The following is a 24,270-nucleotide window of genomic DNA, read 5'->3' on the forward strand; positions in this document are numbered from 1 at the left end:
AAGACTTTACCTTTGCCTCGTTGTTCTTTATCTACAGAACAAAGTGGTTAAACCAGATTATCTCTAGTTCTCAAAATAATTTGTGATTTAATGTTATAGTTAATTAGGGTTACTTCTGTCCACATAGTTAACTTCAAACTTGATCAGTGGGCAAAGATCAACGTAAAAGGAGTCAAGAAACCCAGGAATAAATTCCAACTTCACTGCCAGATTGACCGATAATCATAGAACAGGGAACAACCTCACTTTCCCCATATGCTAAGTGGGGTGAAACCTCTCAGCACTGTTTCTCAGATTGAACCAGATAAATCACGTGAATATCTTGCAATCTGTATAGTACTAGGAAAAGAAGAAGTGCCGTTGTTGTTAAAGCAGGTGTTTGAAATACTGTACTTTTCCCAGCAAATACCAGGCTGAGTCTGTCATTTATCCTTAGGGCATGCGACTTGTTACTTTTTCCCTACTATAAAGCCTTGTCATTTTATTCAGGATATTGAAAAGGGTGCATTGTCATGTGAGGAACAGTGTGATAATATCTTTGCTCTTCAGCTGTGGTATTAATGCCTGAAGGAAGAAACTGTGTTTGCCCTGGCTGAGTGGCTCAGTTGGTTGCAGCATACACCATAAGGTTGTTAGTTCAATTCCCAGTCAGGGCACATATCTAGGTTGCGGGTTCAATTCCCAGTTGGGGCAACTGATCCTTTGTTCTCTCTCACACTTCTATTTCTCTCTTTTTCATCAATAAAAACATATCCTCAGGTGAGGATTTTAAAAAAAAAAAGCTGTGACTATGAAGCTCTACAAGAATCATGAATTTCTTCATATCATGAATCTCCCAGTCTGTTGTAGGTAAGAGGGACTGGTGGGTTAGGGGTCAAAGAAGGAGCACTGTCTATTTTTGGTACTCCCATACCCGGACTTGTTACTTTCCTTGAGTTCCGGTAGGTTATGGTAATGGAATACTCTCAATGTGAGAATGGAGACAACTGTTCAGTCTTTATATCTCCAAAGAGTGCCTGTCTTTGAATATTTACAAGAAAATAATGAGAGCCTGGCCTAGTAGCTCAGTTGGTTAGAACGATCTCCTGGTAAGCCAAGGTCAGGGTTCAATCCCTGGTCAGAAACAACAAATCAATGTTTCTCTCCCCCACAAAGAAAGAAAAAAGAAAAGAAAAAGAAAGAGAAAATAACCACACACACACACACACACACACACACACACACACACACACACGAAAGCAGGGAGGAGGGGAATGCACAGGCAGAGGAGGAAGAAAGGTGAAGGCAAGGTTAGAGAAATAAAAGGCGAGTCCGAAGAAGAAACAGGGATGGGGAGGGGAGGTGAGAATCAACAGGGCAGAAACTGGAGCCAGTTAGACTGCGGGAGGAGATGGGTGGCGAATGAGTGGATAGTCCAGTGACTTGCCAAGCAGGCACCAGGCGGAGGGGGGTGGGGCTTGGGGAAGGGTAAATGCAGGGCAAGACTTAAAAGGAGATGACCCTAGCTAGTTGATGCCACCACTGACCTCCGAAGGCCAGGGCAAGGGGACCCAAGGCGGGCGAACGGGAGGAAAGACCCGCCGGTGAGGCAGTCCGCTGACTTGCGAGGAGGCGCGCAGACAAGAGAGGGGACCCCTGGGAGCGCCTGGCCGCCCGCCACCATGTGCGAGCTGTACAGCAAGCAGGACACTCTGGCGTTGAGGAGGAAGCACATCGGGTAAGGGCTCCCGGCCCCGAGGGACGGCTCAGAGAGGGGGAAATCATGAGTGCTGGGGGCTGAGAGCGGAGCCTGGCAGGGAGCGGGCGAGCCGGGAGCGCGCCCCAAGCTCCGCTCCAGCGGCGGCTAGACCCGTGCGAGCCCGCCGCCCGCGCACCTGCCCTGGGCGCCCCCTCCTGCCGGGGCCCCCGCCTCCCCGCGCAGCCCGGCCCTGCAGTCCCGGGACCGGGGCGGGGGGCGCGGGCGGCGGGCGGAGTTCCCCGGGAGGGGTGATGGCCCTCGAACACCATTCCCGGGACGGGCGCTGGGAGGAAGGAGCGCACCTCTCCGCCGCTCCCACCAACTCAACTCGAAAGGTTTCCAAAACTGTGAACTCAGAAATATTTGTTTTGAGGACGATTATGAAAACAAACTAACCCTGACATCATGTTTAAAGTGAACTTTTCCTTATTGCACGCTCGGCTCAGAGGTAGCGGGTTAACCCAGCCAGGAGAGAACTTGGGAACGGCCGTCCTACGGCTCAGGGGCTCCTTACAGTTCAGTTCAAAGCTGCGGCGCTCTCTCCAGAGTGCGCCTGCGCTGCCCGCGCTGCACACCCCTTGGTGAGGCACCCGCGAACGTGGTCGGACCTGGGCTCTGATCCTAGAGGGTGTCCTGTTACCTGTGTGGCCTCCGCCAAGTAATGTCCTCTTCTGTGCAGGGTAGGAACAACATCCTGCTGCACACGAGCGAGCAAACGATGTTAAATAAGTGTGACCTGTTTTTGTTGTTATGTTTGGTTTTGTGACTGTTTTTTTAAGGTTCATGCCAAAACGAACGATGATTGCGGCTATTCGAAGCCCTAGATCCTGTAAGTTCAAGGGTCTGCAGTAATTACGAGTCATTAGCAAGCGCCGCAGCGGGCTGGCTGGAGAGAGGCCTGCGAGGACCCAAGAAAGAGAGGAATCAGGGCCCTCTTCTTCGGAGAAGTGCTAGGCAGTGTGTCATTCTGAGGCCCCTGACACCAACCCGGGACGTTTCCGAATGATTTCGGAGGCCGGTTAGCCCCACTGTACAATCAAAACAGATTCCTCCTTACCTGATCGCCCCTTTCCCTTTTTCTAATCACCACTCCACTCTGTTAGTTTTCAGTCCTATATAGTTAGGTTCCAATGAGGACCTAATGATTTCTGACACGAGCAGAACAGATTCTGTGAAAGAAGGAGTTGAGCCATGAACTGACTGGAGAATTTTCCCCGAAGTCTGAGGGGCAAGGTGGAAAACACATGATAACCCGGGAAGGTGAAGTCTGCCGTTTCCAGCTCTCATTCATAACAAAGGTTTTCTTCGGATTTTTAACTCTTAGTATACACTAACAGCTGAGCATGAACCAATAAGAAATTCACATTACACATTAGTTTTACTTAGCTTAGGCAGTGTTAAAATTTCAGATGACCTATTAGCAATAATGAAAATACTTTCTAAAGAGATGCATATCAATTTAATATATAGGTATTTAAATAGCCTGTAGACTACCTTTAGTGTGTGTGTGTGGGGGGGGGGGAGCTTTGCATGCAAAATCACCAAAATAAAAATAATATATTCAGTTTGCATTTCTAAGTGTCCACAGAGCCAACGTTAGAAACCTGGTCTTGTTGCTATGTTGCTAAAATTTATACTCCAGACATTCCCAAATAACAAAAAATGTTGATGACTTTTTTTATGCTTAAAAGAGTGGATTAAAGGGTTAGAATGATAATTGGATTTTATTATTTAAGAATGGAAAATCCATTGGGTACAGAACAAGCACTACTCAAAGTAATCTCCATAGTATTTAACACTAAGTTACTTGTATTTAGCCTTTAGCGCTATGTATTGTTCGTATAAATTAGGTTAGAAGGAGAGAAAGAGAAAGCAAGCACTAACTTGGGCTATGGCATAAGACAGTCTTCGTACTTTCAAATTCTGATTTTCTCACGTACTAGCTGTGTAAACTTAATCAAATGTCTTCATTTTTCTGTGCCCCAGTTTCCTCACCTATAAAAAATGAGAACAATAATAACCCCTATTTCATACAATTGTTGGGATGGCTAAATGAGATAATATTTGTAATATCTGTCAGTTCCTGACTCATAATAAGCCTAAAAAAAAAATTTGGTGGGTTTTCTTTTCCTGGTAGAACAAAAATTCCCAAAGGAAAATTAGTTGTTGGTTCATGTAACTAGAGCTATGGGAATTGATCTATGTGCCTTTAAACAGTATTGTCAACTCATGGCAAATTTAATATAACAATAAGAAATGTGAGCAGTGTCACGAATGCGGGATTAAGATAAAAGGTTCCAGGCTGATATGAAATATTTTTTAAAAAGTATGTCACCCAGGTTGTGTTTTCAGTTTCTCGATGTAATTGTAATTTTCCACTTATCATGACCGTCATTGAGAAGGAAAAACACTGAGCAGTCCTAGCAGACCAGAATGTTCCCTTCCGTTATTTCCAGGCCCTCCTGCAAAATGTTCTTCGCTGCGGACCCCATCAAAATAGTGCGAGCCCAGCGGCAGTACATGTATGACGAGAAAGGCGAGCGGTACCTGGACTGCATCAACAACGTCGCCCATGGTAACTGCCCTGCCTTGAGGTGTCTGGAGGGTACCTCTATGGAGTCAGGCAGACGTGGCACCATTAATATTTGCCCCAGGAATTCCAGAGGCTGCAGTTCCTTTGCTGACCGGGGCCAGTAGTCAAAAGCAGAGAAGAGTTGCAGCAAAATGTGCAAGAGAAAGGAGCTCAGCTTTTGCTTGGTTTTCTTGCTTCAGAATCCCCCTCACTGGCCAGGCATTTAGTGTTGTAACTTATGTCTTTGGCTTTTGTCTCCTGAATTTCAGTGGGACACTGTCACCCAGAAGTGGTCAAAGCTGCCGTGAAGCAGATGGAACTGCTCAATACCAACTCTCGGTTCCTCCACGACAACCTTGTGGAGTACGCCAAGCGCCTTTGCGCGACTCTGCCGGAGAAGCTCTCCGTTTGCTATTTTACAAATTCAGGGTATGTCTCCAGGCTTCCCGCCCGTCCCATTCCCAGCAATCTCTTTGTTTCCTCTCTCGCACACGCACACACCTTTCGTGGAGCACCGATATTTCAAGGTTTGCTGACATTCTTGCCATTTACTAAGTGACCAGACACCGGGGACCTGGCCAGTCTGGTTCCTGTGCTTTACTCCCCAGCCTGTGGCAGGTAGGACAGCGGCCGCATGTTCCAAGGCTTCTGAGCACAGCCTGTAACAACAGTCTGATGATGAATGTGCCACTCAACTGTTTATCACCATGGTTTTCTTGGTGAGAGATGGGACGGCATCCGTTTAAGTATCCCAAAAGGGTTGCTACTTAGGCCATCCACTGCAAAAAATATTCAAGTCTGGTGCTCATGTGAGAAAACCTAACTAGTCAAGTGACACGCCTCTCTTCCAGCAGTAGAGTAAGTAGCTAAAGAAGCCAGGAGCTTAGTCCTTTCAAAGCATGAATGAGGAAATTCATCAAAGAAAGAACTCTACTGAACAAGCTATTACTTTTGTAAGATTTTTTTTATTGATATGTTTATTGATTTTGGAGAAAGAGGAAGGGAGAGAGAGGGAGAGAAAAAAAAATCAATGTGAGAGAGAAACATCCATCGGTTGCTTTCCTTACACAACCCACCCAGGGACCAAACCTACAACCTTTTCGGTGTACAGGTCTATGCTCCCACCAACTGAGCTACCTAGCCAGGGCTTTAGTAAGATTTGTGATTGATTTGTTTTCTTAGGCAAATGAACATATTTCCACAAAGGAAAGGAAGAAAAAATTCAGGTGAATAGATACATTCCAACTTTCAAATTCTGTAAATTCAAATGATTACATATGTATTCTGGAATATTGTGCAGACATTAAAAGTATGTTTTGAGCTAGCCAGTGAGTTCAGTGGTTAGAGCATCAGCCCGCAGACTGAAGGGTCTTGGGTTAGATTTTGGTCAATGGCTTGTACCTGGGTTGCATGCTGGATCCCTGGCCCCGGTCAGGGCGAGTATGCAAGGCAACCAATTGATGCGTCTCTCTCACATCAATGTTTCTCTCTGTGTGTCTCTCCCCTCCCTTCCACTCTCTGAAAAGAATCAATGGGAAAAATATGTATTCTTGGGTGAGGATTAACACACACAAAAAAAATATGTTTTGAAATTATATGCCTAATAACATGTGAAAAGCTCACAATGCAATGTTATATTGGGAGGAAACCTGTATATTCAGCATAAACTTATATTTTTAAATGATTTGTATGTGTTAAAATTAGCTATTAGAAATTCTGTACATGTACCTTCTCAATGATATATTTTAGTAGCAAATTTTAAACCAGAAGGTCATTCTTTTTTCTTTGTAAAGAGATAAGATATTTTGCCCTGAGCGGTGTGTCTCAGTGAGTTGAGCATCATCCTGTGCCCCAAAAGGTTGCCAGTTCGATTCCTGGTCAGGGCGCATGCCCGGGTTTCAGGTTTAATTACCAGTTGGGTGCATACAGGAGACAAACAATCGGTGTTTCTCTATCACATCGATGTTCCTCTCTCTCTCTCTCTCTCTCTCTCTCCCTGTCTGTTCCTCTCTCTCTCTCTCTCTCTAAAATCAATAAAACATTTTTAAAAAACACTGGATAAAAAGGAATTAAGATAGGTTGTTTAAAAGCATTCTTGCTTTTAATAAACTAAATATCATAATTGACTTTTACTGCCAAAGAATCCTATGCAGTCAGAGAGGGATTAGCCTCAGAGAACACTGTCCTCAAAGAAGGCTGTTCCCACCCTAGCCAGTTTGGCTCAATGGATAGAGTGTTGGCTTGTGGACAAAAAGGTCCCAGGCTTGATTCCGGTCAAGGGCACATGGCTGGTTTGTGGGCTTGGTCCCCAGTAGGGGGAGCGCAGGAGTCAGCCAATCAATGATTCTGTATCATCATTGATATGTCTATCTCTCCCTCTCCCTCTCCCTTCCTCTCTAAAATCAATAAAAATATATTTTTTTAAAAAAAAGAAGAAGAAGAAGAAGGCTGTCTCCAAAGACTGGAGGTGATGGAGCCTGGGAGAGTGCGCAGAATAATCTTGAAGTTAAACAGGCTTCAGTCTGAAACCTAACTCTACTTCTTATTAGCTGTGAGAACTCATTCTGGTCACTTATGCTCTCTGAGGCTGTTTCCTCATTTATAAAAAGGAGATGACAATACTAGCCTGTTAGAATAGTTATGAGAATAAATACAAGCAAAACACACACCATGATGTCTGGCATAGAAAGCATTGCACAATTGATTATATTCTTCCCCTGTGTCTGAGTAGTATAGTTAGACTCTCTGAACCAGGTTGAAAAATTATAATCTTCATCTTATAGATAAGAAATTAATTAAATAGTGGGCCAGTACAATAGACTTTAGTAGCCAAGTTAATGGGCCCCCACACTCCCATTCCTCCCAGGGAGATCAGGCTTCTAAATGTCCTCAAAATTAATCACCTACTGATGTGGCTGAACTCCGCTAGCGTGTGAAATGGGCAGCATATCCCTCATTTGCACTGTTTCTTCTGTGTCTCATTCTCTATTGAAGACATTTGGGAACTTGTATTAGAAGGATGAGGTGATATTGTTGGATGGGCAAGATTAAAGGTGAAGGAGAGGAGTTCAACTTATTTCTTAATACATTTCTGAATACAATGTTCCCCACCCCTTATTCGAGATTTCTCTTTTTGTGGTTTTAGTTACCCATGGCCAATCGTGGTCTGAAAATATGGGCCATTCTGAGTAGCATGATGAAATCTCGTGCCATCTGGCTCTGTCCTGCCTGGGACGTGAATCATTCCTTTTTCCAGTGTAACCACAGTGTGCGCATCCCCGGCCCACTAGTCACTTAGTGCCCCCTCAGTGATCAGATTGACTGTCTGATCCCCTACGGCAGTGGTCGGCAAACCGTGGCTCGAGAGCCACATGCGGCTCTTTGGCCCCTTAAGTGTGGCTCGGCTTTAGAACCACTTCTTCAAAATAGACTCACCCAGGCCGAAAACCGACTTCTGCGCATGGGCCACGAAGTTTCAATCGCACTGTATGTGTGCACCCGCACGTGGTATTTTGTGGAAGAGCCACACTCAAGGGGCCAAAGAGCCGCATGTGGCTCGCGAGCCGCGGTTTGCCGACCACTGCCCTACGGTGTCACAGTGCTTGTGTTCAAGGGGCACTGATTTTACTGAATAATGGCCCCAAAGCACAAAGAGTGGTGCTGACAGTTTGGATATGCAAAGAGAAGCTGAAAAGTGCTTCCTTTGAGTTAAAAGGTGAGTTCCAGTAGAGAGAAAGTGATCACATTCACAGAACTTTCATTACAGTATATTGTTATAATTGTTCTATTTGATTATTAGTTACTAGAGACCCAGTGCACAATTTCAATCGCGCGAGGAGGCGTCCCACCTCCCGCCATGCAAGGAGGCACCCCGCGGGGGGGCCGGGACCCATGCCTGACTAGCAGCGTCCCACGGCCCCCCTGCCTGTGTCCGCTCCAGGGCTGCCCAAGCCGCCGTGCCAGCTCAGGCAGGTGCCCCTGTCTCTGTCTTCGTCTCCACTCCGGGCCTCACCTGCGGGCACAACCTCCTCCTGTCCGGTCGTGACCCATTATGGCATCCCAGCCTAATTTGCATATTACCTCTCTCTCTCTCTCTCTCTCTCTATATATATATATATATATATACGCACATATATATATATATATATATATATATATATATATAGAGAGAGAGAGAGAGAGAGAGATATACACACACACACACACACACACACATATGTTGTTGTTAATCTCTTACTGTGCCTAATTTATAAATTAAACTCACATAGGCATGTGCGTATAGGAGGGAAATGGTATATATAGGATTTGGTATAGGAGGGAAATGGTATATATGGGATTTGGTACTATCCACAGTTTCATACATCTGCTGGGGGTCTTGGAACGCATGCCCCTCAGATAAGGAAAACTACTATAATTAGAATCTTACAACTTTTTAATTAAAATTTTGAAATATTTTTAAAAGAGTTTATATGACATTGTTCCCTCATGTTGTCTTATAGATCTGAAGCCAATGACTTAGCCTTGCGCCTGGCTCGGCAGTTCAGGGGCCACCAAGATGTGATCACTCTTGACCAGTAAGTCTTGGACGCAAGATTTCTAAGCAAGAAGCTCCTTCAGAGACAAAATCGTATTGACCCTATCCATGCTAATACCACGAACACAAGTAGAGGAGGGTGGGTGTGTGGCATAGTGACTTTTACTTGTATTAGGGTATCAAGGCCAGTCCAGGCCTGCAGGAGACTTATTTCCTTCTAAGTACCTACAAACTGGAGGCTCTCCTGGGTGCTGTGCTTATGGTCTCATGGGCTTGCATGAATCTGGGCTTACTTTTCACACATTAACTATTTATTGGGCCACTTCGTGTATAAATCTTTTTCAAAATAAAAATACAATTAGTTTCTTCAAAGTCCAAGCATTCACTTCACTATTGTGATTATGCACTGTAATTAATTTAAAAGCTAATCATTTAGAGAAAATTTAAAGAAAACAAGGAGCCAAGTAAAAGTTAGTTTATGACTATTAATGATCACTATTTAATTTTACCTCTCAAATGTACATTTATTACATTTTAAACAAGCAATCCAACAACTTCAATCTTTACTAAGGAGATTTTTTTTCTTTTAAATTGTTTCCTACTTCTCCACCCCCCTCTTCAACACAGAGGGTTGAATTGCACATGCACCTTATTTCTTGCCCTCTGTAGGCTTCTCCCATTCTACCTGGTATGTATTGGTTGGTGTATTGGTTTTCTATTGTTGCTGGAACAGATTACCACTAACTTGGTGGCTGAAGTAACACAAATATATTCTCTTACAGTTTTGTATGACAGAAGTCCACATGGTTCTCACAGGGCGAAAATCAAAGCATCAACAGGGCTGGATTCCTCTGCAGGCTTTAGGGGAGAGTCTGTTCCTTGCTTTGTGCAGTTTCTAGGGGCTGCCTGCATTCCTTGGCTCATGGTCCCTTCCTTCATCTTCAGAGCCAGCCTTTGCATTACAGCCTCTGCTTGCATCCTCACATCACCTCCCATGTTTCTGATCACCATCCCCCTGGCTCCTTTCACTTACAAAGACTTGTGATTACATTGGACCCTCCAGGATTATCTCTCCCTCACGGTCCTTAATTCAACCACATCTGCAAAGTCCCCTTTGCCATGTAACGTTTTCTTAGGTTCTGAGGGTTAGGGCATGGGCATCTTGGGGGCAGGGTGGCTACCACAGCTGATTTTTTGGTTCTATTTTATTCCCATTCTTCCCCACTTATAGACAACTATTCTAAAACATCTAATGTATATCTTTTATTTTTGTAAAGTGTATATTATTTTATGTGCATCTGTTTTAATTTTGCAAACATTGCTGTAGATCTCTTTCTGTTTCAGACTTTTTTCCGTCAGCACTGTTTCAAGATTCCACGTTAATGGCTGTACATCTATTCTAATTCAGTGCTGTCCGATAGAAATGTAATTTGAGCCACATAGGGAATTTATAATTTTCTATTAGCCACTATACCCGACATATCATTTCAACATGTAATCATTATGAAAGACATTGAGCATTCTCTCTCTCGCTCTCTCTTGGTATTGTCTTTAAAATCCAATGTGTGTTTTACACTTAAGCACATGCCAATTCAGACTAGAGCATTCCAAGTGCTCAATAGCTGCCTGTGAGTGTGGCTGTCATAGGGGACAGTGCAGCCAGAACTGTTGCATATCGTTCCCCCCAGAGATGGGCACTGTGAATGCCCTTTAGCCCCAGCTACCACAAACAGCGCTGCAGTGGGCATCCTTGTACATGTGCCCTACGGACCTTTCCAGGAATTTCTTAGGAATAAATACGCAGAAACAGGATTGCTAGACCATAGGGGTCCTATAAACATTGCTGATTTACTAAACACTGCCAGGTCCACCTCCAAAAATGGTTGCAACACTACACAGTGCATGAAATTTTCCATTTTTCCATATCTCCAACAAAACCTGTTCTGCTTTCTAATTTTTTTCTGATGTTTGCCCATTTAATAGGTATGAAATATGACTCCAATGTTGTTTTAATTTGCAATTTTGTAATTATGAGTTTGAGTGTCTCTTTATATACTTATGCATTGGTGAATTCTCTTCTGAAAATTACTGTTCGTATTCTTTGCCCATTTTTTTAAATTGGGATTCTACCCTTTTCTTGTTGGTATGCAGTTGCTTACATGTCTAGATCAGAGGATCTAAATCTTGACTGTGTTTTAAAATTACCTGGGGATTTTTATTTTTTTTATACCAATGTCAGGCTCCATGCCGGACCAATGAAAGGGAATCTCTAGAGGCTGATTCTAGAAAACAGACTTGTTTTAAAATTCCCCAAGTGATCCTAATATATGGGCAGAATTAATTTTGGGAATTAATCTGAGACATTTCAGATGTTTTTTTTCCTATCTATCATATGTCTTTTAACTTTGTCATTGGAATTCTTCCACAGAAATCTTTAATTTTGATCAAAGAGATAAAATTTTCATCTTATGCTTTATGTTTTCTTTGTTTTATTAATATCTGTTTCTCAGCCCCCAGGTCACAAAGATAGTCTTCTTTGTTTTAATAATTACTCCTCATATTGAATCCCCCTGGAGTCCCAGTGTCACCATTTATGTGCGGATGTGTCTCCGAGGTCACCTTCTGTCCTAGTCGTCTCTCTGGTCTTTTTCCAAGGCCATACTAATTGCATTACTACAGCTCTGTAGCAGGGTTTAAACTATGGTGAAGAAAGTGCTCCCTCTTTGCTTTATCTATTCATGGGCCTCTTATAACTTCTTTTGCAGATCTCTCAATTATATCTCTGGGCAAGAAACAGAAAAGAGAATATCAGAGCCACCTGTATTTTAAGTGAAAGAAAGGAATTTCATAGCCACTTGATCACCTCTCAATCTTAGTTCTTCTCTTCCTTATCAACTTGTATTTGCCTGATAAACGCAACTGGACATCCTTTGGAAATCATCCCAAACAGAAACACAGCTCATTACATGATATAGATATTTTTAAAATTTACTGAAATGTAACTATCAAATACATGTAAGAAGTTGTTCATGAAGCTATAGAAAATAATATTTTTACATGTAGACTAAGCTAACAGATATAATTTTAAACTATTAAGTTCTTTTCTGGCTAAAAAGAAATTTTTTATGAGGATACATATTTGGCTTTCCTTGTATTTTATTACATGAATAAAAACAACTGGACAAATTAAATGGCCAGTCTTGCCATGAAAAATTAGATCCCATACTGTTAAATCTGGCACCAATATTGAGATTCTCCCTGGATGAGATGTAATATTATTCTTCATATGCTAGATAAACAATATTCTTTGAGCAATTTAGTTTACTGTTTTTTTCTTTTCAGTGCTTACCATGGTCACCTAACATCTTTAATTGAGATCAGTCCATATAAATTTAGAAAGGGCAAAGATGTCAAGAAAGAATTTGTGCATGTGGTAAGTATTTTAGAATCCAAGAATGAGAATATTAGTAACTGGACGAATGCCTAGTGATAATCCAGTCCAACCCTTTCATTGAAATGAAACCATGAGAAAGAAACTAAGATCTAGAGCAGTTAATGAGAGGATGTGGCTTAAACTCCATTGATGAGTACCACAATGGGCAAATTAGTATAGTGGTACTGATAGTTGTTATTGACAGCTACCAGTTTATTTTTCTTGCCCCTTGGTCTTCAATTACTTTTTCTATCACTGATGTCACCTTGAAATTCAAAGTTCAATTAAGTGTGTATGACTGTCTTAAAATTAAATTGCTCTATGTTAAATTATTACCTAGATTTATTAAGTAAAATAAACCAATTAAATTGTTGAAACAGTAAATTTCATTTGGTTTAATTAAGGATCAGTAGACTTTCTCAAGAGAATCATCAATACCATCTTTCAAAATGTTAAGATCTGGAAGCAGTGCTAAGACATTCGAGTTTTTGAATGATTACAGTTTGCTATATAATTGGTAAATGTTAGTTTATTTTCTAACTAAAATAGTTAATAGAGTTTGCATTCATTGAAATTTTCCAATAATATAATCACACTGTTAGTTTGACTTTTGTCCCTATGTGAGTAGGTATGCAGTCATGATTTATAAAGCTCTTGGAGCTAATCCAAGCTCCCATTCACAGTGAAAAGATTTCAGTACTCACCGAATTCAGAAATGTTGTGGGAAAAGAACCTATAGTCACTTAAATCCACATGGTCACCTTCCCAATATGCTTTTGTGGGGAAATGCCAAATTTTAAAAGCTCATTTTGTGCAAGAAGCAAATCATTAGAAACTCTACCATTTGATGTTTTCAGGCACCAATTCCAGATACTTACCGAGGAAAATATAGAGAAGACCATGCAGACCCGGCCAGTGCTTATGCAGATGAAGTGCAGAAAATCATTGAAGCAGCTCATAAGAATGGAAGGAAGGTGTGTATTTACAGCTTTGGAAACATTTTAACATCTTTTATAAAAATGAATTTAAGTCATTGTGATACATTGGAGAGATGGAAAAGAATTAGATTTCAATTCCCTTTCTGTTCTTCTCTGGTTACATATTTCAAAAAGTGCATTGTTATAGTCATGCCTCTCAAACTATTTTTATTTATCCTGGAAATGCAATCACTGTGCCTGTCCCAAAGCTGATGGCCTAGCTCTGACCTTCCTAGTGGGAGGCAGGCTCTAGTCCAAAGGGACAGGGAAGAGAGGATGAAGGAAGGTGATAGGCCAGGGACAGATTTCCCCAGTGCAGAGCAGCAGGAGGGGCCAACACACGGTGACAGGAGGGAACAGGCAGAGCGTCCCTGGAGCATCAGGCCCAGTGCAGACTCCAGACCCACAAGGGAGCCTTGGTGCTTCCCTTGAACTGGTTCAACTTTCCTGAAGGCCCGGAGCTTGGGTAAGTCACAGCAGAAATAGTTTCTTCCGATCTGGGCCTGGGCTTCTAAGACAGAACCAGAATCCTTCAGAGTAGGAAAAAGACTTTCTGTTTTCTGAGTCTTCACCCTACCTTGATTCTCTTGACTTCATATCTCAATAGTTCTATGCTTTCTCTTCTTCGCCCAGTGTTATCCATTCTTCTGCTCCTTTCTTAGCCTCTTAGAACACTTTCTCTGTAGTTCCTATTGTGAATTGCCTAAGTCTGTTGAGTTAAGCATGTTCAGGACAAGGACTAGAAATATAACACAGTAACTTGTGTGTGGCCTCAAGTCATCCTCCCATTTCATTAGTGCAAATTCCAGCCTCAGGCAGTCCCATTTCACCACCCTGAGGAATAGGCACCACAGTAATGTAGTTAAAACCTGGGTAATTTTTAAGAGATTCATATCAAGACTGAGCAAAACATCGGTCTTATTCCATTGATCCTAATAAAAACAGTGCTTAAATTAATTATTAAAAAATGGAAAGCTCCCTCTCCTCCGTTTCTCCTGGTAGTTTCATTGATACCCTAGGATTTCAAAAACAAAAGCTTCAGATCACTTGCTTTTTCATCATAGACATCTTTTCTTTTTAATTAAATGGCCTATTTGCCACTTGCCACAGATCCATTCCCAGCCATTTTTTTAAAAACCTGCTCTATAGGAAGTCCTCTTTTTCAGGCGGCATGAGGGGGACCTAATGAACTTTGACCCCATCTTCTCTTTTGTAGATTGCTGCCTTTATTGCTGAATCTATGCAGAGTTGTGGTGGACAAGTAATCCCTCCAGCAGGCTACTTCCAGAAAGTGGCAGAGTATGTACTTGACACGGGCATTCTTGGTCACACTGAGGGCACCAGGACAATTCTATAGGGCCACACTGGTTGTTAACATATTGAAGTACTTCCAAACCAGCTAGTCAATAGCCACTTCGGAGTGCCTGCCATCCCACGGCTCCTGGATTCCTTCAAACTCCCAAGATCCAGCAAATGAAGAGTTTTACATGTGGTCCGGCAGGGGCCCTCCAGGACTCTGCCTCAGCCTCTTGCCTGACATTCTCTCTGATTGGCCAGTGCCTCAGCCTTAACAGTTAGCAAAAATTTGAAGATTAATCCTGCTAAACATGACTTCTTGTTCACTTCTTAATTTTCCCACTTAACATACTGCTGTAACCTAGCCCAGTGGTCGGCAAACCATGGCTCGTGAGCCACATGCGGCTCTTTGGCCCCTTGAGTGTGGCTCTTCCACAAAATGCCACGTGCGGGTGCGCACATACAGTGCGACTGAAACTTTGTGGCCCATGCGCAGAAGTCGGTTTTCAGCCTGGGCGAGTCTATTTTGAAGAAGTGGTTCTAACGCGAGCCACACTCAAGGGGCAAAGAGCTGCATGTGGCTCGTGAGCCGCAGTTTGCCGACCACTGACCTAGCCAGTTTGGCTCAGTTGATAGACCGTCAGCCTGCGACCAAAGGGTCCCAGGTTGATTGTGGCCCAGGCCCTGGTCGGGCGTATGCAGGAGGCAACCAATGGATGTGCTTCTCTCACATCGCTATTTCTCTGTCCACCCCTCTCTCTCCCTCTCTCTCTAAAAAGCAATGGGGAAATATCCTCGGGTGAGGATAAAAAGCAAGCAAACAAACAAACAAACAAAAAACTGCCGCAGAGCTTACTTGAACACAAACCCAAATCTAAATAGAGAATCGATATAATCTGGAGATGATGTGGTTATAGTTCAAAGTCAGTGACCACATAGGTGTCGTTGGGGGTTCTGAGCACTGGAATATTTTTATCAACGATTCCAGGCTTCCGATTGGCAACACTTTTTTTTTTTTTTTTTTGAGTGCTCAATAATCTGCATCTTTGTGGGTGGGGGCGGGGACTCGCGGCGACCTGAAGGCATGAGACTGTCCTTTTGCTTTCCAGCTATGTACGCGCAGCAGGGGGTGTGTTTATAGCTGATGAGGTCCAGGTAGGCTTTGGGCGCGTTGGGAAGCATTTCTGGAGTTTCCAGATGCATGGCGAAGCCTTCGTGCCAGACGTCGTCACAATGGGGAAGCCCATGGGCAACGGCCACCCGGTGGCGTGCGTGGTAACCACCCAAGAGATCGCGGAAGCCTTCAGCAGCTCCGGAATGGAGTATTTCAACACGGTAGATCTTGGTCCCTGACTTTCATGCTAAGAGGTTAACACAATGCCTGTTCTTACACTTCTTGCCCGCTAGCCACCCCAGGACCCTCGCTAAACTTTGATCTAACCGGGTTTCATCCTATCGGACATGATGCTTGTATTTTTCCTTCTGCATCTTTCCTCCAATGTTATTATTAGTTATTCCATTAATAGATGGCTGCCCTGCTAAACTCAAGAGGCTGTGATATTTCACTAGCAGATAATACTATTTCTTTGTTTTGTATCACATTTTAAGTTCCAAAACATCCCTGTTTAGGTGATTTAGTACTATAAATGTTGTATGGCTCTTGCAGGAGATACTAAATTTTTATTCGGGAAATCTTATTTCCTTGGTTTTACCCCCAAAAGTAATAAGCTTAAGCTTGGAAAAATTATTATAGTGTATACAGTATGGGTAATCGGATTTGGCATAGCTAAAGGTAAGATTCAAATCCAACGACATAAGTTATTTGGAGAAAATGTCATTGCTTAGCTGTTGTCACACAACTATTCAAGGGCAGAAATCCATATCCCCCTCACTGAACCACACTCTGAAATCCTTAATTCCCAACACATTGTCTATTTTTTTGTTTGCGTGAATCAATACATTTCCTGATCGTCCTTATGTAGCATGGAAAATATAATTTGGAATGAATTTCCCTTTAATCCTGAATGAATAGAATCATGCTATGTTCTAAATTTATGAAATGAAATCACAAGAGAATTTTATTGAAATTATATCTTTACTTGCTTATGTATGAGACAAATTTCTCATAGATGAAGTAATACCGCTAATTTAATTATTATGTTTTCTCATTTATCTTCTTTTTTTTTTTTTTTTCTGAATGAAGTATGGAGGAAATCCAGTATCTTCTGCTGTTGCTTTGGCTGTCCTGGATGTAATTGAAAATGAAGACCTTCAAGGAAATGCCACAAGAGTAGGGAGTTATCTTACTGAGTTACTGAATAAACAGAAGGCTAAGCACACTTTGATAGGAGATGTCAGGTGTGTTTATCATGGCGCTGTTATGTACTTATCCTTTTTTCCAAATGAAATAGCTTACGTTTATCTTATAAAATGTAAAATAAATTGCATAAAATTAAATCTAGAAAACCCTGAAAACATAAAACACAAAGCTTATTCTTAATCTAGAACCCAGATATCATCATTCCTGCTAATGTTTGGGTGTACTAGTATATCTTTTATATTTTAAAGATAAAGTTGGGGTAATTTCAGCACTGAAAAGATGAAAAGAAGGAACTTACAGTAACTTTAAATGATCTATTCAAAACTATTTTAAATGATATCCGGGAAAACTTGGTATTTTGCATATATAGATATAAACATTTACCATCATTAATGCCCTGAGACACTAAATGATCTGAAGAGGTTGTTTTTAAGCCTTTTACAGATAAGTGAGGGAGGGGTGGCATTGGATGACAAAAACTAACTTGTTTCAGGAACTAGAAGGAGGCGGGGGCCCTGGATTGGTGTCTTGGATTAGTCAGAATCAATTACAATGACCCTTAACGGGAGTCACAGTCACCTGAAGCGTGGGGACCGTGTTAACTTGTTGCGACAATGTAGGGTTTGGTAGAGTGTGTGTGTTGAGTTTTCTTTCTTCACCTCCCTCAGGGGTGTCGGCCTTTTCATCGGAATTGACTTAGTGAAGGACCATCAGAGAAGGACCCCCGCCACAGCCGAAGCGCAGCACATTATCTACAAGTAAATGCACTCCCGCCTGTTTGGGGTCTGGATTCTGGGATGCCCACCCTCTTGAAAGCTTCTTTTACTTCCTCCCACCCCTCCAAATAAGGAAAGTTTAAGCCATACAATTTATAAGTGTGGGCTTCTTGCGTGCAGAAGATTATTCTTAAAGAACCTTGCCACCATTTGTATGCACTCACACGTGTTTCCTGTATCCTGATTAGGATGAAAGAAAAGCGGGTGCTGCTCAGCGCCGATGGACCTCACAGAAATGTGCTTAAAATAAAGCCACCTATGTGCTTCACTGAAGAAGATGCCAAGTTTTTGGTGGACCAACTTGATGGGATTCTAACAGGTGTGTTCACAGGTTTTTAAGATTCCTCCTTGCCCCCCACACGCCATGCTCTCCACCCCTAACCCCGTCCTGGTCATACATGACTGCATATTGTTTTTTTGTTTGTTTGTTTGTTTGTTTTTGTTTTTTTTAATATATTTTATTGATTTTTTACAGAGAGGAAGAGAAAGGGATAGAGAGTTAGAAACATCGATGAGAGAGAAACATCGATCAGCTGCCTCTTGTACACCCCCTACTGGGGATGTGCCCGCAACCAAGGTACATGCCCTTGACCGGAATCGAACCTGGGACCTTTCAGTCCGAAGGCCGACGCTCTATCCACTGAGCCAAACCGGTTTCGGCTGCATATTGTTATTCATGAAGAAAGTGGAGGCAGAAATGAATGTTAACTTAGTATTTATAGAACTAGGAAAAGATAAGCTGAAGAATAACTACATCATGGATTCTGAGTTAAATCAAAATTTTCTGTTTGCACTCACACAACTCCAAACCTAAGCTTTTACTGCAATAGTGCAGTTTAACTTTTATCATTTACTAGTGACCTGGTGCACAAAATTCATGCACATTAAAAGGGAATTAATTAGAGGAAATATTTTAATATTGCTATTTGCCCTTTCTCTATAATAGAAGTGTCAGAGATGAAAGAAAATTAGTAAAATGTATATGAAAATTTTCCTCCTGTCAGAGTCTGGGGCACACCATGGGAACCAGAGTCAAGTCCCCGCCCACCACATGCGCCTCGAAATTGTGAAAGACCCAGACCCAACCGTCCCCACCCCCATTGGGCTAGATCCAGACCTGGCTGGCCCCACCCCTGTCAAGCCCCGCCGGTGGGGGTTGCGGCCTCAGGTCTCCTGGCCCGGCGCCGGGGTGGGGGGCACAGCCTGAGGTCCCCCGTCAAGCCCCGCCAAGCAGGGAGCACCGCCTCAGGTCCCCAAGCCTGGCACTGGGACACATTTGCAGCCTGAGGTCCCTGCTGATTGCTCGTTAAGGCTCATTACAGGAACTCGGCCTCCGCTGTGGGTGCAGCCATCTTGTGTTATGGAATCCCTGCCTCTGCTGTGGGCGCAGCCATTTTTGTTACGATGTGATAGTCAATTTGCATATTCCCTCTTTATTAGATAGGATTTTCCCTTTTTTAAGAAAAAAATGCATGTCAACATTGTGCCATGCACTGCAAATGCTGCAGTGTATAGTATTTCAACATTGTACTGTGAAAATATGTAAAACAGTATTAACACAAATTATAGACTACAGGTTAACAATTGTTATATGCTGAATCATTTGATTTTGTGTATTTCACTTATTGCAATATAAATTTTGAGGACTTTTGCTTGTCATTTATAATTATAGCCTATCATTGGAATTTATCTTTTGTTTACCTATATTATAGAATTAGGTTAATTTACTTTTCTATCACGAGCATAAATTGAGATTGGAAAGTAAGCCAGCAATATAAAGCCATGTTGAAAAACATAAAGCACTGCTAAAAGTTAGCGTTTTTGTTGTTGCTTTAGTTGTATTTTTAAGATTCAACTTCTCTGCTCCCTTCTCAGTCTTTCAGGGGCAAGACAAGGCTGAGAAGCCAGGAGTCAGTGTAGCATGCAACTTGCGGGTCAGCCCAAGTTCTTTGTAATAAGCCAGGGCCTTTGGACCAAGTGTGCTGACACCGAAACCTGGCAAGCTTTCCTCACACCACTGCCTGTCCTCTGGTCCCGAGAAGGACCAGGCAATAGAAAGAGTAGAGGTTGGGGCAAGCCCATCACTGTTACTTAAAATTCATCTCGGAGCTTAAGCATTATCAAGGATGAGCTGAAGCATTTCTTTTGAATAAAGTGACCGAGGCAGAGCTAACACCGGCTCAAGTGCCACTTGGAAATGATACTAATGAAACACCACAAGAAAAGCGTAAAAGCAGCCATTTGCATAGTGACACATTTTTTTAGCACACTGACCTCTCTCTTCTTAAGAGCATTCCTATAGATACCGAAAGGGTTTTTGGGGATTTTTATGTTCTGTCTCCTCCATTGTGCCCTCCTTGATGTAGTTTTAGAAGAAGCCATTGGAGCCAACTCTGAGGGTGTGACGATCTCTGAGACTACACCATGCAGAACAAAGGTAAGAATCGGCTACTTTGTTTTTAGGGGAAAGTGAAAAACTTTAGGAATTTATGAAAAAAGATTGCAATTTTTTAAAAAATTGTACAATGACCTTTAGAATAAAACCCGCCTTTGCTAGGGTGGGCTTATTGCAGTTTTGAGTGCACGACTGAATTTCAAGTGTGTGTCAGGTCGCTTGAAAGGAATAAACCACAGAACCATTCCGCTAGGATCATTCCCATAACAGCCACCAAAACCTCTCAGGTGCATAAAGAGGGCCTTCAAGATTTATAGAGATGATTACTCATCTTAAACGCCTTCTTGTTTGCTCTGAGACCGCCTGACGCTGCCTCAGTTCCCCACACACCTCTCTGTAAAATCAGAAGCATTCGCAGCGTGGCTCCAACATGCCAGAGTTTGGTCCAGAAGTGAACTAAAGTCGAAACTTCGAATGGCCTCCGGAGCCTGGGAACCGCCTGGCAGCCAGTGCTTTCTGCATTGGAGGCACTTCCAGCAGAGGGCCTTTCCATTCCCTCCCTGAGCTGCCCGGGTTGGGGAAAGAGCTCCCAGGGTGGGCGGGAAACAGTAAGGCCAAAAACTTGAGAGGCTTTGTTGCATAATTTGTTTATGGCTTTGACGAATAAAGGAGCAGTCAGTGCCTTGAGCCCGCCTGCACATCCAGTGGGCAGCAAAGTCCTTTTCCTCAGTGAAAAGCACGAGGCCGTTTGAATGAGAGCAAATGATTTGCTAATAAGATCTGCTTCTGCCTCCCGGCACAGCACAAACCAACTCTAGAAATCAATGATTACCTGCGGTTCGAGAGTAGCTAATCTGGCTAGGACAGAAGCGTGGGTATAAGTGCTGAGCAAGCACTGAAAAGGAGCTTCCATAAGGCGATCACCATGGGAAATCCTACTTTGGAGTTAGCAAAGTTAACACACATTTCTGAAATGTTGGCTTGGAATCCAGATTTTATGTTGACATCCCATTTCAACGGAAGATATGGAAGATATGTAGCAGGGGAAGGGAGGAACAACACGTGTTGTGCTATGTGTTATGTTGTGTTCTGTGTGTTGTGTTTGTCTGCCAGCCTGAGGGTCAGCCTTTGGGAGGCTGGGCTGGTTAGAGGGGGAGTGCCACTGGCCTTTGCACACCTGTCTTGCAGAAGCCTAAGGAAGCACACTTGGAATTGCGCAGTGAAGGGGCCCCGGACCAGAAAGAAAACCCCAGCCAGAAGAGAAATGGATTGTGCTCAGATAAGCATTCACTGCTCAGCAAGAGGCTCAAGACATGAAAGATTCGTGTTTCAAAGAAGATAAATGTCCTGAGTTACAGAGACGGAATGAAAGTGTCTTCTTAACAGCGCTCTGTACTCTCTAAAGGTAGCATTTGCATTCCACATAGATTGGTCAATAAAAAAGGTCAATGAGTAGAAAGAATAAACCAAGTCATGATCAAACCATGTCAAGATTATTAGTTCAGCCTCTAGCCTGTTAATTCCTTACTTGAACCTCCTGAATATACTTAATTTATTCCGCTAAATTAAATGTTTAAGTTGAATATTATGTTGGCAGTTTTACTTCTGATGTTTGAAATGAGAGAGCAAAGTACAATAGTTTCCTTAACTTTGGAGACTTCATGCCTTAAAATATGAAATCTATAATGATTCCTTTGGTATATATTTATGGACTATAATAAAATAAAAGATGATGTAAACCAAGCATTTTTTACTAGCAAAGTGTTTATTCTTCTTTTGCAAAGAATATTAAGAGTTGGGGTGGTAAAATTAAAGTCATTTGGGGGGAAAAAATAACAATACAGCAAATGTTAAAAAGTGAATGGATAATCCAGACCTCGGGCGGGGAACTAGGACTCAGTTAATCATGCTCCTGAGCACGTGGGGTCAGGGAGCAAGGAGCACAGCAGAAACAGTCTCAAGAGGCACTGGGACCGCAGCAGGAGCCAAAGCCCTGTGCACAGTCAGGAGACTGTCTATCCCGGTTGCGTCACCTTGGCAAGTGCCTTACCAGGCAGGTAAGAAATTAACTTTGAACCAAACATCCTTTGCTCACCATCAAGTTTGTCTCTCTCTCTCTCTCTCTCTCTCTCTCTCTCACACACACACACACACACACACACACACACACACACACACACACACTTCTAACCAGACATGAGGAAACCTGGAGCCTCAAGAGACTCCAGTATGTGCTGGTACCGTGAGACATTCAATGTACTGACCTGGGAGAAATTTGAATTTTAGTATAGACTTCCCATTGCCTCGCTATTGCCTTCCTAATAGTTATTAAACTTTCTTTTCTTTGTTGCATAAAAAGGAGGTAATAAGTTTATTATGGCAATTTTATGAAAACTGAGAAGGATGTTGGGAGGGAAATTAATTCTAAAATGCTTCCTTTCTGAGTTTATTATAAATAAAATGTTACAAAAATGCTATAAGGCCCTAACCGGTTTGGCTCAGTGGATAGAGCGTCGTCGGCCTGCAGACTGAAGGGTTCCGGGTTCGATTCCGGTCAAGGGCATGTACCTTGGTTGCAGGCACATCCCCAGTGGGGGGTGTGCAGGAGGCAGCTGATCAATGTTTCTCTCTCATCGATGTTTCTAACTCTCTATCCCTCTCCCTTCCTCTCTGTAAAAAAACCAATAAAATATATATATTTTTTAAATGCTATAAGATCTCAGTACTATTAATACTTTTTACTCCTAAAATTATAACTGATTCTGAACCCTGGCTGGATAATGCTGAGATTGGTTTCCCAAGCTGGCAGAGAGGAAAGGCTGCGCGGTTTGCTTCCAGTGAACAAGATAACTTGTGTGAGCGCCCCTTGTCGCCTCTTACTAGAGCTGATACAGGCGCTCAAGGAAGGAAGCAGAAAACCCATGCCTGTGTGTTTTCCAAGTATAAAATAACGGAAAATTAAGAACTTATTCTTCAATACACTCAACTCTTCATTACCTAAACATTAGGTTTTTATAATAAGGAAGAGAGATACAGAAATAGAGTCCCAAGGTAGATCTAACAGCAAGATAGAAGTGCGAGAGATCGACAGGGGGGACTCCTGTAAAAGATAAAGGATCGAGGAAACAGTCAACTAATTAAGAGGAGAGATGATAGGAACGGCCACCCCTGCACCCTTTAGATTTTTAGGAGTGGACTGATGTCCACTGTTGACGCCCAGACGGTGATATCATCTTTGCTGCATCATCTTGGCTGGAGAGGGTGAGAGCAGGTGTGCGGAAGGGCAGGGTCAGGCTTCCATCTGGCCTTTTCCACGTGATAGCTTACTCCACAGGCAAGAATCCCACAAGGGGCTTACTCCAACTGCCAAGTGTGTCCATCCCAATAGTACATTTTGGAACTGGAACAACAACCACAGGTGAACTTCACGAGTGAAGTCTTGAAGAGCAGTGAGCTTTCCTACCTATATCCTTCTAACAAAGCTTGGCACTCACCTGATACCTGGGAAAACCTCTTTGGGAGCCGTATAGGCCAGCAGATATAGAAACTTTATTCGAGCTCTTTGTGAATAAGAGGTAGAGCTCTTTTTTTCAAGGAGAGCAAGAAGAAAGGGGGTCTTTCCATGGTAAGACGTCAAGCTGAAACAGAAGGGAGGAAAATTCAAGACCTTCTCCTGGTTGTTCCAAAATAATGAATCTGTGCCTTGATGGGACTGATGGTCACTGTTTCTAGGAGTTTCTAGCAAACTTCCAGGTGATTCTGATGCTACTGGTACCAGACTACTTTTGGAGTAATAAGACTAGAGCATGAGGAACTTTTTATAAAAATTGATCCCTACAAGCCCTAGCTGGTTTGACTCAGTGGAGAGAGCATTGGCCCTCAGTCCTTGGCCCTCGGCTCTCAGACCCGAAGTGTCCCAGGTTCGAGCTAGGTCAAGGGGACATACCTTGATTGCAGGCTTCTCAGGGCATGTGCGCGAGGCAACCAATTGATGTGTCTCTCTCACACTGATGTTTCTCTCTGTGTATGTCTTTCCCCCTCTTCCACTCTTTCTCTAAAAAAAAAAAAAAAAATGATTCCTATGTTATATATGATTATGTAAAATTGTACTACATATAATCCTAAATCCTGAAACTTCTTTTCCTATTTGTCTAAAATAGGTATTTTAGGTCTGTATTTTCTCAAAGTTTTCTTTGTTCTGTGTCCATAGTAGGAACATTATTCAAGAC

General features: G+C 42.6%; 1 protein-coding gene across 1 annotated transcript; it reads left to right on the plus strand.

The window, feature by feature from the left end:
- The first annotated feature begins 1,612 nt into the window (after positions 1–1,612).
- ETNPPL (ethanolamine-phosphate phospho-lyase) lies at positions 1,613–21,624 on the plus strand. Its single transcript, XM_008150265.3, has 13 exons — positions 1,613–1,717; positions 4,195–4,313; positions 4,580–4,739; positions 8,810–8,884; positions 12,187–12,277; positions 13,135–13,251; positions 14,471–14,553; positions 15,660–15,885; positions 16,754–16,908; positions 17,539–17,628; positions 17,835–17,965; positions 20,013–20,083; positions 21,230–21,624. Exons 1-13 carry the CDS (start codon positions 1,662–1,664, stop codon positions 21,356–21,358), a joined length of 1,503 nt encoding a protein of 500 aa, XP_008148487.2. The 5' UTR covers positions 1,613–1,661; the 3' UTR covers positions 21,359–21,624.
- Positions 21,625–24,270: the final 2,646 nt, after the last annotated feature.

This window comes from Eptesicus fuscus, chromosome 2 (genome assembly GCF_027574615.1).
Source record: "Eptesicus fuscus isolate TK198812 chromosome 2, DD_ASM_mEF_20220401, whole genome shotgun sequence".
NCBI classification, from domain to species: Eukaryota; Metazoa; Chordata; class Mammalia; order Chiroptera; family Vespertilionidae; genus Eptesicus; species Eptesicus fuscus.

Bases quoted from the DNA above. Each gene is read 5' to 3' on its own strand.
- ETNPPL (XM_008150265.3), top strand. From the start codon at position 1,662: ATGTGCGAGCTGTACAGCAAGCAGGACACTCTGGCGTTGAGGAGGAAG. The intron at 1,718-4,194 runs GTAAGGGCTCCC...CGTTATTTCCAG, and splicing joins TTGAGGAGGAAGCACATCGG to GCCCTCCTGCAAAATGTTCT. The intron at 20,084-21,229 runs GTAAGAATCGGC...CCTGTCTTGCAG, and splicing joins CTACACCATGCAGAACAAAG to AAGCCTAAGGAAGCACACTT.